This window comes from Choloepus didactylus, chromosome 3, assembly GCF_015220235.1.
Source record: "Choloepus didactylus isolate mChoDid1 chromosome 3, mChoDid1.pri, whole genome shotgun sequence".
NCBI classification, from domain to species: Eukaryota; Metazoa; Chordata; class Mammalia; order Pilosa; family Megalonychidae; genus Choloepus; species Choloepus didactylus.
This window is the reverse complement of record NC_051309.1, coordinates 71841394-71856747: the sequence shown is the minus strand read 5'-3', so window position 1 is coordinate 71856747 and position 15354 is coordinate 71841394. Positions and strand designations below refer to the sequence as shown.

Below are 15354 nucleotides of genomic sequence, written 5' to 3'. Positions count from 1 at the left end.
ACAGAGGAAAGGGAATTTTCTCATGGGGGTAAAAAAATTGTACAAATAGTGCAATCTCAAAAATGCACCATATACCCAGTTAAGGAAGCAGATGAAAAAGAGCAGAAAAAAATCTGATCAGTTAAATACAAGATATTTTAAAAGTATAGAATAAGGTGAAACGAGTCAAAGAAGAGCTTTAGCACAAAGCCAGTCAAAAAGAAAACCCTAGGCAAGAGAGAGAAATTGACCTCCAGAGTAAACTCATCAAAAAAAAAAATCAGATGTCCAGACACCAGCAAAAAGTTTACAAGCCAAAGGAACAAGAAGATATGGCCCAGTCAAAGGAACAAATTAAAACTTCAGATGAGGCACAGGATTTGAAACAATTAATCAATGAGGTTCAAATAAATCTCTGAATTAAATTCAAGCAGATGAAGGAAAATATGGCAAAAGAGATAAAGGATATTAAGAAAACACTGGCTGACTATAAAGAAGAATTTGAAAGCATGCAACAAATTTAACAGAATGAAGGCACAATAGAAAAGATTAAAAATACTCTGGAGGCATGCAACAGCAGACTCAAACAAGCAGAAGAAAGGATCAGTGAACTAGAAGATAGGGTATCTGAAATCTTACCAACAAAAGAACAGAGAAAAGAGTGGAAAAAATTGAGAAGGGTCTCAGGGAATTGAACGATAGATGAAGAACACAAATATATATGTCATGAGTATCCCAGAAGGAGAAGAGAAGGGAAAGGGGACAGAAAGAATATTTGAGGAACTAATGGCCAAAAATTTCCCATTTCCCAACTTTTATGAGGCATAAATGTACATGTCCAAGAAGCACAGCATGCTCCAAACAGAATAAACCCTAACAGACCTACTTCAAGATTCATATAAATCAGAATGTCAAATGCAAAGAACAAAGAATTCTGAAAGCAGCAAGAGAAAAGCTATTTATCACATATAAGACCAAGTGCCAATTTCTCATCAGAAACCATGGAGGCAAGAAGGCAGTGGTATGATATATATAAGAAACTGAAACATAAATACCACTCTTCAAGAATTCTTTATCAGCCAAGAATTCTTTATCAAAGATGAGGGAGAGTTTAAAATATTCACGAATAAACAAAAACTGAGAGAGTTCATCAGCAAGAGACTACCCTACCATAACTACAAAAAGGATTCTACAGGTTGAAAGGAAAAGACAAGAGAGAGGGACTTGGAGGAGAGTGTAAAATGAAGATTATCACTAAAGGTAACTAAAAGGGTAAAAAAAGAGACAAAAATAAGATATGATGTATAAAAGACAAAGAATAAAGTGGTTCAAGTAAGTACTGCCTTTACAATGATAACATTGAATGTTAATTAGTTAAACTACCTAATCAAAAGACACATTGGATAAAAAATGATAAATCTATGTGCTGTCTACCAGAGACTCACTTTAATCCCAAGGGCATAATTATGTTTAAAGTGGAAGGTTGGAGAAAGATATTCCACACAGACAGTAAACAGAAAAGAGCTGGGATAGCTATACTAATACTGGACAAAGTAGACTTTAAATGCAAAGCTATTAAAAGAGACAAAAAAAGGTCACTTTATATTAATAAAAGAAACAATAGACCAAGAAGAAATTACAATCATAAATATTTATACACCTAACTAGGGTAACCCAAAATATATGAGGCAAACACGGGCAAAACTGAAGGGAGAAATAGACATCTCTACAATAATAGTTGGAGACTTCAATACACCAACCCTTTCAGTAGATAGAACATGTAGACAGAGGATCAATAAGGAAACAGAGAACTTGAATAATATGATAAATTAACTAGACCTAACAGCCACATACAGAACATCACACCCCAAAACAGCAGAATATACATTTTTCTTGGATGTTCATGGATTATTCTCCAGGATAGACCACATGTTGGGTCGCAAAACAAGTCTCAATAAATTTAAAATGATTGGAATCATACAAAGCATCTTCTCTGACCGTAATGGAATGAAGCTGGAAGTCAGTGACAGAAAGACAACTGGAAAATTCACAAATATATGGAGGTTGAACAATGCACCCTTAAGCAGTCAGTTATTGAAAGAAGAAATTGCAAGAGAAATCAGTAAATATTTTGAGATGAATGAAAATAAGAGCACAACATATCAAATCTTTTGGGATAAAGGGAAGTCAGTGCTGAGAGGGGAATTTAGAGCCCTAAACACCTACAGTAAAAAATTAGAAAGAGCTAAAATCAAAGACCTAGCTGCATACTTGGGGGAACTAGAAAAACAACACCAAACTACCTTGCAAGCAAGGAGAAGGAAAGACATAACATACACTAAAGCAGAAATAAGTGAAATTGAGAATAATAATAAACAGTAAAGAGAATCAACAAAACTAAAAGCTGGTTCATTGAGAAGGTCAATAAAACTGACAAACCCTTAGCTAGACTGACAAAAAAAAATTAGAGAAGATACAAATAAATAAAATCAGAAATGGGAGGCAGCATTGACACCGCAGGAAAAAAAAGATCATAAGAGGATACTGTGTTAACAACATACTGTATGCCAACAATTAGGCAACTTAGATGAAATGGACAATTTCTTAAAAACACATGAACAACCTACACTGACTCTAGAAGAAATAAGACCTCAACAAACCAATCACAAGTAAAGAGATTAAATTAGTCATCAAAAACATACCAAAAAGGAAAAACCCAGGACCAGATGGCCTCACAGGGGAATTATATCAATCATTCTAAGAATTAATACCAGTTCTGCTCAAACAGTTTCAAAAATTTGAAGAGGAGGGAACACTACCCAGCTCATTCTATAAGGCCAACATCACCCTAATATCAAAGCCAGATAAAGTTATTATAAGAAAAGAATATTACAGACCAATTCTCTAATGAATATAGATGTAAAAAATCCTCAAAAAAAATTGCAAATCAAACCCAACAACACATTTAAAGAAATATACACCATGATCAAGTGGGTTTTATCTCAGGTATGCAAGGGTGGTTCAACACAAGAAACTTAATATAATTGATTATATAACGTTAATAAATCAAAGGGGAAAAACCACATGAACATCTCAATTGATGTAAAAAGACATTTGACAAAATATACCATCCTTTCTTGATAAAACACATCAAAAGTTAGGAATAGAAGGAAACTTCCTCAATATGGTAAAAGGCATATATGAAAAACCCATAGAAAACATAGTTACTGGAGTAAGACTGTAAGCTTTCCCCCTAAGATCGGGAACAAGACAAGGATGCCCACTGTCACCATTGTTACTCAACATTGTGCTAAAAGTTCTAGCTAGAGCAAATAGGCAGAAAAAGAAATAAAAGGCATCCAAATCAGAAAGGAAGAAGTAAAACTTTTGCTATTTGCAGATGGCATGATGCAATACACAGAAAAACCCTCAAAATCTACAACAAAGCTACTAGGGCTAATACATGTATTCAGCAAAATGGCAGGGTAGAAGATAAAAATGGAAAAATCAGTAGTATTTTTATACACTAGCAATGAGCAATTTGAGGGGGAAATCAAGGACCTGTACACAGAAAACTATAAAACATTGCTCAAAGAAATCAAAGACCTAAATAAATGGAAGAACATTCCATGTTCCTGGATTGGAAGACTAAATATAGTTAAGATGTCAATTCTTCCAAAATTAATGTACAGATTCAATGCAATTCCAATCAAAATTCCAACAGCCTACTTTGCAGAAATGGAAAAGCCAATCATCAAATTCATTTGGAAGGGTAAGGGGCCTTGAACAGCCAAAAACATCTTGTAATAGAAGAACAAAGTTGGAGGACTCGTACTTCCTGACTTTAGAGCATATGAAAAAGCTACAGTATTCAAATTGGCATGTTACTAGCATAAAGAGAGATATATTGATGAATGGAATTGAATTGAGTATTCAGAAATAGACCCTCACACCTAAGGACAATTGAATTTTGACCCCCAAAATCTACTCAACTCGGACAGAATAGCCACTTCAACAAATGGTGCTGGGAGAACTCAACATCCATAACCAAAAGAATGAAAGAAGACCCCTATATCATACCTTATACAAAACATTAACTCAAAATGTTACATGTAAGAACCAGGACCATAAAATTCCTAAAGAAAATATAGGGAAGCATCTTCAAGATATTGCGGTAGGTGGTGGTTTCTTAGACTTTACACCCAAAGCACAAGCAATGAAAGAAAAAATAGACAAATGGGACTGAATATCTTTGTGCTTTAAAGGACTTAGTCAAGAAAGTGAAAATGCAGCCTACAAAATGGGAGAAAATGTTCGGAAACCACATATCTGATAAGGGTTCAATGTCCAAAAAATATAAAGAACTCCTACAACTCAGCAATAAAAAGACAAACAACTCAACTTAAAAATGGGTGAAAGACATGAACAGACATTTTTCCAAAGAGGAAGTACAAATGGCTAAGAAGCAAGTGAAAAAATGCTCACCATCAGTAAATATCAGGGACATGAAAATCAAAACCATAATGAGACTTCAATTCACACCTACTAGAAAGGCCACTATTATAGAAACAGAAAACTACAAGTATTAGAGAGGATGTGAAAGAGCAGGAATGCTTATTCACTGCTGGTGGCAGTGTAGAATGGTGCAGCCACTCTGGAAGACAGTTTGGCGATTCCTCGGGAAGCTAAGTATAGAATTGCCCCATGTGTCCAGCAATACTGCTACTAGATATATACTCAGAAAAACTGAAAGTAAGGAAGTGAACAGACTTTTACACCCTGATGTTCAAAGTGGCCTTATTCACAATTGCTAAAAGATGAAAACAGCCCAAGTGTCCATCAACTGGTGAAAGGCTAAACAAAATGAGGTATATATGTATGATGGAATATTATTCAGAAGTCAAAAGGAGTGAAGTCCTGATGCATGCAACAATATGGATGAACATTGAAGGCATTATGTTGAGTGAAATAAGTCTGACACAAAAGGGGAAATATTGCATAGTCTCACTAACATGAACTAATTATAATGAGCAAACTCATGGAGTTACAATTTAGAACATAGTTTTCCAGGAGATAGAATGAGGGTAGAGATTAAGGAGCTGTTTCTTAATTTGTGCAAAATTTTTAATAAGGTTGGTTGTAAATGTTTGGAAATGGATAGAGGAAATAGTAGCCCATTATTATGAGTGTAATTAACACCATTGAATTATGTGTGTGACTGTGGTTGAGAGGGGAAGTTTAGGGTAGGGTGTGTCACTTGAAGGGAAGCTAGAGGATAAAACGTGGGACTGTATAACACAGTGAACCCTGTTGTACATGATGACTTTGGTTAATAGTACAAATATGAGAATGTTCTTTCATGAACTAGAACAAATGAACATCACTATTACAAGTTGTTAATAATAGGGTGGTATATGGGAAAATACAACTAATGCAAATTATGGACTGTAGTTAACAGTAATATTGTAATATTCTTTCATCAATTGTAACAAAGGTACCACACCAATGCTATAAGGCAATAATAGGGAGTTATAATGGGAATCAGATTTTTCTTTTAGGGCAATGCAAATGTTGTCACATTGATTGTAGTGATGAATGCACAACTCTGTGATTATACTGAAAGCCGTTGATTGTACACTTTGGATGGATTTTATGATGTGTGAATTAAACTGTTAAAACAAAAGTAAAAAGAAGCACATTTCTATCCTTGAGTTAATTAATTGGAGAAGCTGTGAGAAAGGGGAGAGACGAATATAAAAGAACAGAATGCACTGGTAGGTTGCTATAAGAAGGGACAAAAAGCTATGAGACTTTAAAGGAGCAAATAATTACAAAATATTCCTATACTTCCTAGATGTGCATACTACTGATTAGCATAATTACATCATAATCTTAGCGATAGTTTTTCATTTGTTTAAATCCTTCCTAGTTTTAATGAGGATTTCTAATATTCAAAACCATGAAAATGCTTTGTGAATATTTTGAGAATTTTCATTTTGATTAGTTATTATAATCTGTGTTTTCTTCTTTTGCCCTTCCTCTTAGGGTTGTTAAAAGACATCAATTAATATAATTTTATAAATTGAAGACCAAAACTTAAGATTTCTAGATAATAGTTCACTCAACTCTAAAGAGAAATTATGATTGAATGTTTTAAAGTGTTTAAGGTTCTATCAAGGGTTTCCTGAAGAAAGTAGGACACAAATGCTAATACATCTTAATCTAGCTTTTTTTTTTTCACTCAAAAGATTATATTGTGTAGAACTCTGTTTGCATTTTGACATGTTTCTTGCATCTCCAATGTGACTTTTGTCTTCTCCTCCCTTACCTCTATCTAGGCCAGGGCCATTCACTGGCAGCTTCAATCTGGAGCCCTAAACTACCGTCACTCCTAATCTCAACTGTGCTCTATCCTCTCTTCCTGCCCCTACCCTGCTCAGAGATCTGGCTTCAGATCTCGGGCATACATCAAGCAAGTACTCTGTTTCCCATGCTGTGGGACACTCCTTACAAACACTCTACTAAAGTAGGGCAAATAGACTTGCTTGGCTTGTGTTTTAGTTTCTATCTGATTAGCTTTTGGAAAATCAATGAGATATCCTGGGACTCAGTTTCCTTATATGGTAAATGTGCCAATTGGACAAGATCAGTGTGAAAGATTTCTTTGGGTATCTCATGAAAAAAATGAGAAAAGGGGTCCAAAAGCCTTCGAAGATCTACAAATATAACACTTGGATATGTATGTTTATGGATGGCTCCTTGTATGTAGACGTTATGACACAGCAAATAAAATTACATGAGAGCTCAATTAATGTTAGTAAAATAACCTTAGGATTTTGCTCCTAGGAATATACCATCCATGTGTCTCCCACATCTTAGGTGCAGTGGTATTTGAAGAAAACAGCTTTTGGTTCTTTTGTTTGTTGTTCAATAGGACCTACACAAAATAAACTTCGGCAAGCCAGGGTGGAAACAATAAGCAATGACGTGTGTAACAGAAAGGATGTGTATGATGGCATGATAACTTCAGGCATGTTATGTGCGGGATTCATGGAAGGAAAAGTAGATGCCTGTAAGGTAAATCGAAAGACAACATCAAAATTTTGCAGTTCCTGTTAGCTGTCTCTAAATTTAGTATATATTTCACTTGAGAGAAAAAAAAAATGACATCTGTTTCACCAAGGGCTAAGTTTCTTTAATAATCGTAACACAAAAATTGTTTTATTATGAATTCACTGTGTTCTGAGCCAAGTGCTATGTACTTTTTATACATTATTTCATTTAATATAATGAGAAGCAGTACTATCACTACTCCTATTTTACAAATCAGGAAATTGGGGCCTATTGCTTTCCATTGTTGATCACACACAATTGCTCTTATGCCCTATTTTCTTTTATTTCAAGCAAAATCATAAACAAAGGATAGAAATCCTGCTCCTCTGAAGCCTGTGCCATTCAGCTTCAGCATCATCTCTCATGCATGCTATTTTCATCCCCTGACCTCCTAGTCATTCCTTTCATCTCTATCAGCCTTTAATGACTTATCACTTGGAGCAGGTTTCCTTTCCATTCCAAGCTCTGCAATATTGACATAGTTGACACATTCAAATGCTGGATTCTTAGTTCCTAGACCTCATCTTCAGTGATTTTCTCCACTCCCTTCAACCACCTATTTCCAGGGCTGCATATTGGGACTTGTCACCAAAACCTATTCCATCTCCAAAAACACTAATTCCCAACGATCTCCCTATCTGACTGCTATCCCTAAGCTTTTCTGCTTTTCAACTATTCCTGTTTCCTTGGCCCCACTGTCTACATTACATGCCAAACTACCCCCACAACACCCACAACCTGCACATATATTCCTTGAATCCCTTCTCTTCTATATTTTTTCCTTAGCTCTTATCACCATCCAACACACAATAAATTTTATCTCATTTATTATCTGTCTTCCCAACCAAACTAGAATGTAAGCTCCATGAAGGCAAGAAATATTTTTGTTCTAATGCTTTATTGACTGCTGTAGTTCAGGCACTTAAGACAGTGCCTGCACAAATGTTTCTTGGCTGAATGAATAAAATATAACCTTTCCACAACTTCACAGAGACCATTGATTCCTCTGCTTTCTCTCAATCCCTTAATCCTTTTCTCTTTGTCACCTTCCACTTATCCAACTTAAATTTCATTGTCCATTATTATTTAAGGTCTTTTGCTAGTTTTCCAAGCTCACTTATTTCTGTGTCTTTCCAACTCTCTAAAGCTAAGTCCTCTTCCTGTGCAATGGTGCCCATTCTCTTTGGCCTTTTTGGGAAGTTTGCACTCACAATCATTTCCTCTCTCTCCTTATATGGCATATATTTCTCTTGGGGATCCTTTCCTATTTAAATCTAACAACTTAAGAAAAAGAAAAACACAACTTTTTCTTGACCCACAATGCCTCCAGATACGACCCCATCTTTTCCCTTTACCATCAAATATTTGAAAAAAAAAAAAAAATTCATTATGGCTTCTGCCCTATTGCTCTACCGAAATAGCTCTTCCTAAAGTTTCCAATGATCCATCATTAATGTCTATGCTTTAAATCCAATAAGTGTTCTTTTTTGACCTCTTAGTTGCATTTATAAGCTTTCCATTCTGTTTTTCTTGCAACACTGTCTTTCCTTGACTTGTAAAGATTTTCATCTTGCATCTCTGTCTGTACATTTTCTGTCTCCTTTACAGGCTCATTCTCTTAACCCCAGCAATTAAATGTTGATTTATCCTATGCCTGTTCTTCTTTTTACCTATTCTTTCTCCCTAGAGGATCTAATTCTCTTCCACAGTTTCAATAACTACCTATGTGCAGATGACTCATAAATTTATACTTTCACCATCTACCTCTCTCCTGAGCTTCAGACTCATATGTCCAACTCCTCCTTGACAACTCCTCTTGGACATTTCAGAGACAGCTCAAGCTCTACATGCTGCCCACTATACTCTTATTCCCTTCCCTATTCAACCTGATCCTCTTCCTATGTTTTGTATTTTGGTGAATGGAATCCCCTTTCATTCTGTTAAACAAGCCAGAAGACTAGAAGCCATTCTAACATTCTCTCCCAATTGACTACCTAAGTCCACGGATGCCTCTTCCTACAAGGCATTTTCATTTAAATCCTCATTTTCTTGGTTAACTACTCTTTCTTTTGATAATAGCTCAATGACACTTCATTGGCTGGGTGAATGGGGACTTTCCCGACCTCCCTGACCAAATTCCCCTATTACATATTTTCATAGCACTTATCACAGCTGTGATTCTGTCTTATTTATGGATTTATTTAGTATTATTTCTTACTCTAAACTACAAGCTTTATCAATATGGTGACCCTTGATTTTTGGTCATCCTGTATCCACAATGCCTATCAAAATGCCTGGGACATACAGTGGGAACTCAATAAATGGTTGGACAAAGAATAAATAAATAAATAAGTGTAGTGAAAGAACACACATATATCTGTTTACTTACTTAATCTTCCTTTTCCCAAAAATAGATTTAAGAAGACACTTAAATTCAGCAAGAAAATATCAATTAGAAGTATGTGAGTAAAGAAAAAGGAGACCAAGAACAGATCCATAAAGATATAGCCAAGCTAACATTAACATTCAGAAGAGATCATTGAGATTTTCCACCTATATGCACAAATGCTAATCTCATATTTAACATCATATATATATATTATATATATATATATATAATATATATATAGACACACACCAACATGTTTACTAAACCATAAATAAAGTATTTATTGAACTGGAAAATAAATCCAGGGATGCCAAACCAGAAATAATGTAACCATTCCATGTAAAATGAATGCTAGCCTTTCTAAAAAAACAAAGCACTTTAGAATTTAACACAAAATTATAACTCTGTTAAGAGAAACATTACATAATACAGTACATTTCTAGCCTCTTACATATTCTGTTTATCAATTTCTTTTTTTTCCCTGTGGAAAAGAGATGATTACAATGATCTTCCTACTGAATTAAATCAGAGTTGACAATTTCAAATATGCATTTGTTATTTCTCCAGGGAGATTCTGGTGGACCTCTGGTTTATCCTGACAATCGTGACATCTGGTACCTTGTTGGAATAGTAAGTTGGGGACAATCATGTGGTCTCCCCAACAAACCTGGAGTCTACACAAGGGTGGCTCAGTATCGAGACTGGATTGCCTCTAAGATTGGTATGTAGTGTGAATTGTCCCTGAATTTTATCCATGGCTCATGGAGATGAAACTTCTGCATATTTGTGTGGTTTGGCTCAATGCCTTTGCTGGATGTCAAGAAATGCTTCAGCATCAGACCAATCTAATTTCATGTGCTGATCTTTGTGTACGAATGACCCAGGTCTCCCTCTACTGTGAGAGAAGAAGACAAGGACAATGATAGCACTGACTCTTCATTCACAAGGAAAAATGTTTCTGACACTTCCTGAAAAGATGAATTCTCATACATGGTTTCCCCCAACAGAAAAGGAGAAACACTGCATTCCACAGGATATGAAGAACAGCCAGTACTGCCAAAATTTTACCTCACATAATACCTAGGATGCCTGGGATTTTAGTTAAAAACCAAGTCTTCTCTTCTCTGAGGATTCAATCCTAGTGTCCTAGGATTGATGTCTAGAATTTACAACATAACTTGAACACTAACTGGATTTATATCTAAAAATGCGGAACATTATCATTAATCCAAAAGAGTTGCCATTTAATTTTTTAAACAAGTGCATCTGAACTTGCAGTTAACATTGTCTTATACACCTAAGCACTAGGTTTAGGAAGCATGTTGTATTGCTGATAAGCATTTCTGATTTATTCTCAAACAGTTCCTTGACATTTGAGGGCATATATTAATTGGAGTTCAGACCAGAACACAGAGAAATAGAAGATTTTTAGGAGTCTTTTTCCATTGGTACAATAAAGAGAATAAACAAGAACTGCTGGGACCAAGGCTAGCAAAGCATTGTTTTCAAATTATTGATAACAGGACAGTGTCTCCTTTTTTAAATTTTTGGTGAAATGAGCTCTCCAATTATTTATTTAGAACTATCTATACCAGTACAGGATAACTGGTGCTTTTTTTAGTCTTCAGCTCTTTGACAGGTCAGAATGTCAGGTGAGGAGAGTTGACTTGTGTAAAGCAGGATATATATGCTTGACGTATATTAAGCATTATACAAACTTTTGCTATAGTTGGCAACGAATGTCTCAGTGAGCTTTAAGATAAGTGAATTTAATTTAGTCAAATGTGTGAATGAAGTTGGGGCTCAAATACAGCATAGTGGTAAAGAGTACAAGCTCTGGAACCAGGCAGTCCAGGCTTGAACCTTGTCTCTGCCATGCAAGTGCTGTGTGTCCTTGCACAAGTTACTTAACATTTCTGTGCATTAGCTCCTTTATCTCTATAATGGGGATTAAATGCATTAATACTACTAAAGCAGTGTCTGCACACAGTAGTCTCTCAATACATATTGGCTACTATTAATTATTATTAATGTGTTTTGAACTCAATAATACCGAGTACAGCTTTTAAAAACTGTACTTTGCTTCTTTAAGGTTATGTAATTGATTTTGAAATACTTTAAATTACATTATAAAAAAAAAGAAAACTAAGGGAACTACTCAATTTAAAAAGTTACTTTTCCATCTCATTTATCTATTTTAAACTGTGTCAGCATACAGGTAATGCTGTGACAACAGAGATGGGTCTGTTTTCATCTCCAGATGCATCCATTTCATCTCCAAATGTGAGATCTCAAGTGCTAGACTTCTTGCTGTGATTTATCAGCGAAAAATTTGGCCTATTCATTTCCTTAATGACCAAAACCTTTGTTAATTTACATGTACATGTGTTTATACTTAACATATGGAAAAAAGATAAATATACTTAAAGCGCATCACCTAGTTGTTATTATTCACATCTCAATATTCAGGTATGTTAGGCATAAAAGACCCATCTCTGTACACCTTCCTTTTAAAAAGGAAATATTGCCAAATTTCTGAGTTGATGGCTAGTAATAACTAAATATCACCTGAGAAAGCAGAGTAAAAGCTAAGTTCTTACTCATCTTTCTATACAAAAACACATGCAAAATTTTCTGAAGGATGTTTAGCATATTCAAAATGTGCTTGATTGATGACAAACCAATTTTATATTAAAGCTAACATCTCCTTTGGTAGAAACAGGAAAGAAAATCATCCACAAAAACAAAATGAAACAAAACAAAACACATTCCCCTATTTAAGTTCTATAACAATGTATACATACACTTGTGTTTGTATATTTATATTTCATGAGACTGTGATAGTCATTTTTTCCAAATGTCTGTGGAATTATATATACATATATTGATTTAAATAATTCTGTACTTAATTCCATTTAATTCAATGAAATTTTAACACAAAACAGTTTGGAATAAATATAAAAGCTATAAGTAAAGCTAAGAAATGGAAAATTAGATTTTTGTAACAGAATTTATATGTCTTATTTCTAGTTTGGTGTCTGATATATTAAGTAGTGTTATAAGAATCATGTAATATCTTTTACCTCATGTTTTCCATCTGCCAAATGGGGCATTAATCTATCTACCTCATGTTGTTGCTGTGAGGCTTTCCTGTTAAATAACAAAGTTGAAAAGTCTGAGAATATTTAAAACCTCATCAAAAAATTGCAGAATATATTATTGTAAACTATCAGTACAGGTGATACTGCACATACATTAAGATTGTAATGAAATTTATTAAAGTGTTAGATTTTTATTTACTAGTAGTATTGTTTTGTGAATTTTGCAAAAAAAAAGAAAAGAAAAAACAGGGTTTTGCCTCTTGTGTGGTGAATGCTATATTTATTTCACATCTTTTCACGGAAAAACCCTACAATTTGTTTGATTCATCTTCAGGGACAGGTAAAACCCATTAGGCTGACGATAAATGATACAGAACACACAGAATCCCTGTGAAATTTTAATGGAATTTTGGGGGCCATGAGAACTGGAAGAACATTGGACCAAAATGTTTGCCAATGCTTAACTCTCCCTCAATGGGAACGTCATGATTCAACAACAATATGTACAACAAGAATACATTAGTAAGAATCTACCCTTTTAACCGATTAATCCTAATGCTTTGTTAATATATTTACAGTATTTGACACAGTGGGTATGTGTGGGAGTCTTTCATGCAGTCATATAAATGAAATATAAACTTGTTACAAATGATTTAAATTCATGCTAGAACAATAGGTGTTGGAGGCAGAAGGTACCTAAGAAATTATCTACATCAGTCCTTTTTTACTGATGTGGAATCAAGACAAAAAGGGGTTCCCCAAAATTACTCATTGGGTCACAGCCAGTGCTGGAATAGACTTTTGGAGATTGCAACCAGTCTAGTCTTTCCTCCACTACTGTAGACTGAGTTATGCCAGTTCACTAGAAATATAGTGGCTCCACAAGCTACTGGAATTAATTTGTTGACAAACCAATGTTACCTCTTGCAAAAAATGTGAGGTTAATTAAACTCACATGGTAGTCAACAAAATATATTGTTGGACCAAACCAGTTTTATGATTAAGACAATCAGTGCAACTTAAAACTATACCCACCTACACTTTAGGAAATGAAGCATGATTTTAAAGTAGCCAGTTGCTAAGCTAGTTAAACAGGGCAGGACAGAATACACCAGGGAGAGTTTACCTCCAAATTCATACCTTACTTCACTCTTTTCTCACACTCCACACTAAGTTTTACAATTATGAAATACTCCTTGATAAATAAATAAATTACAAAATTTTCTGGAGGATATTTAACACATTCAAAATATCATCATTTATAATGAGAAGCAGCAGAAGATTTCAAAGTCTATTTAGATATCAAATGTTCCTTTGCTTCTCATTGCTTTTTTCTTTTGTTTTTTTTTTGTTTGTTTGTTTGTCTGTTTTGTTTTTTTTTTGTTTTTTTGGCTTAAACAACAAGCATTTATTAGTTCATAGATTTGAGGCTAGAAGAAGTCCCAAATCAGATATTGGGCTCCCAGAGTCTGTTGCCTTCTGGTGCCGGCTGCTAGCAGCACTTGGGGTTCCTCGGCTTGTATCACTGCCTCCCATCACATCTGCTCTTCCAATTTCCACTGACTTTGGCCTTCCCTGGTGGCCTTCTCCAACTCTGACTTCCAATTTCTTCTCTTTGTAAGGCTTCCGGTAATAGAGATTAAGACCCACCCTCATTCAGTTGGGCCACACCTTAACTAAAAATAACATTTCAAGAGGTTCTGTTTATATTGGGTTCACACCCACAAGAATGCAGGTTAAGAACATGTATAAATTGAGGCACATAATTCAATCTACTATAGCCAGCATCTGCAACTGAACACAGATAGCTCCCTCTTGAAAAGGAAACGTAATCCTGAACTATACCCACTAATATGTTGAAAGACTCTGACCCATGTTCATCTGTGTCGTCTGCCTGCGTGACATCCTTCAACCTTCTTCCCTTAGTCACTGAGCCACTGGTCACTGGCACCACCTTGCTGCTCTCCCCGATCTGAAGACTAAGACTATCTATGTTTTTTTTTTTTAAATTCATTTTTATTGAGATATATTCACATACCATGCAGTCATACAAAGCATATATTCAGTTTTTCATAGTACCATTATATAGTTGTGCATTCATCACCAAAATTAATTTTTGAACATTTTCATTACCACACTCACAAACATAATAAAAATAAAAATTAAAGTGAAAAAGAACAATTAAAGTAAGAAAGAACAATGGGTGCCTTTTTTTTTTTTTTTTTTTTTTTGGCCCCATTATTCTACTCATCCATCCATACACTGGACAAAGGGAATTGTGGTCCATATGGCTTTCCCAATCACATTGTCACCCCTCATAAGCTACATTTTCATACAAGCGTCTTCAAGATTCAGGGGTTCTGGGTTTTAGTTTGATAGTTTCAGGTATTTACTGCTAGCTATTCCAATTCATTAGAACCCACCTAAAAAGGGTTGTCTATATTGTGCATAAGAGTGCCCAACAGAGTGAACTCTTGGCTCCTTTTGGAATCTCTCTGCCACTGAAGCTTATTTCATTTCCTTTCACATCTCCCTTTTGGTCAAGAAGATGTTCTCCATCCCATGATGCCAGGTCTAGATTCCTCCCCGGGAGTCATATTCCACATTGCCAGGGAGATTCACTCCCCTGGGTATCTGATCCCACATAGGGAGGAAGGCAGTGATTTGAACTGCCAAAATGGCTTAGCTAAAGAGAGAGGGCCACATCTGAGCAACAAAGAGGTATTCAGGAGGAGGCTCTTAGGCACAATTATAGGGAGGCCTAGCCTCTCC

The 15354-nt window shown here is 35.2% G+C and overlaps 1 protein-coding gene across 1 annotated transcript in view; it reads left to right on the top strand.

Annotated features, from left to right (window-relative positions):
* TMPRSS11F (transmembrane serine protease 11F) overlaps nucleotides 1–10210 on the top strand; it is a 148762-nt gene extending 138552 nt beyond the window's left edge. Inside the window, exons 9-10 of the mRNA XM_037831434.1 lie at nucleotides 6914–7056; nucleotides 10049–10210. Of these exons, the coding sequence (XP_037687362.1) occupies nucleotides 6914–7056; nucleotides 10049–10210 (305 nt within the window). The remainder of the gene's footprint in view (nucleotides 1–6913; nucleotides 7057–10048) is intronic.
* Nucleotides 10211–15354: the final 5144 nt, after the last annotated feature.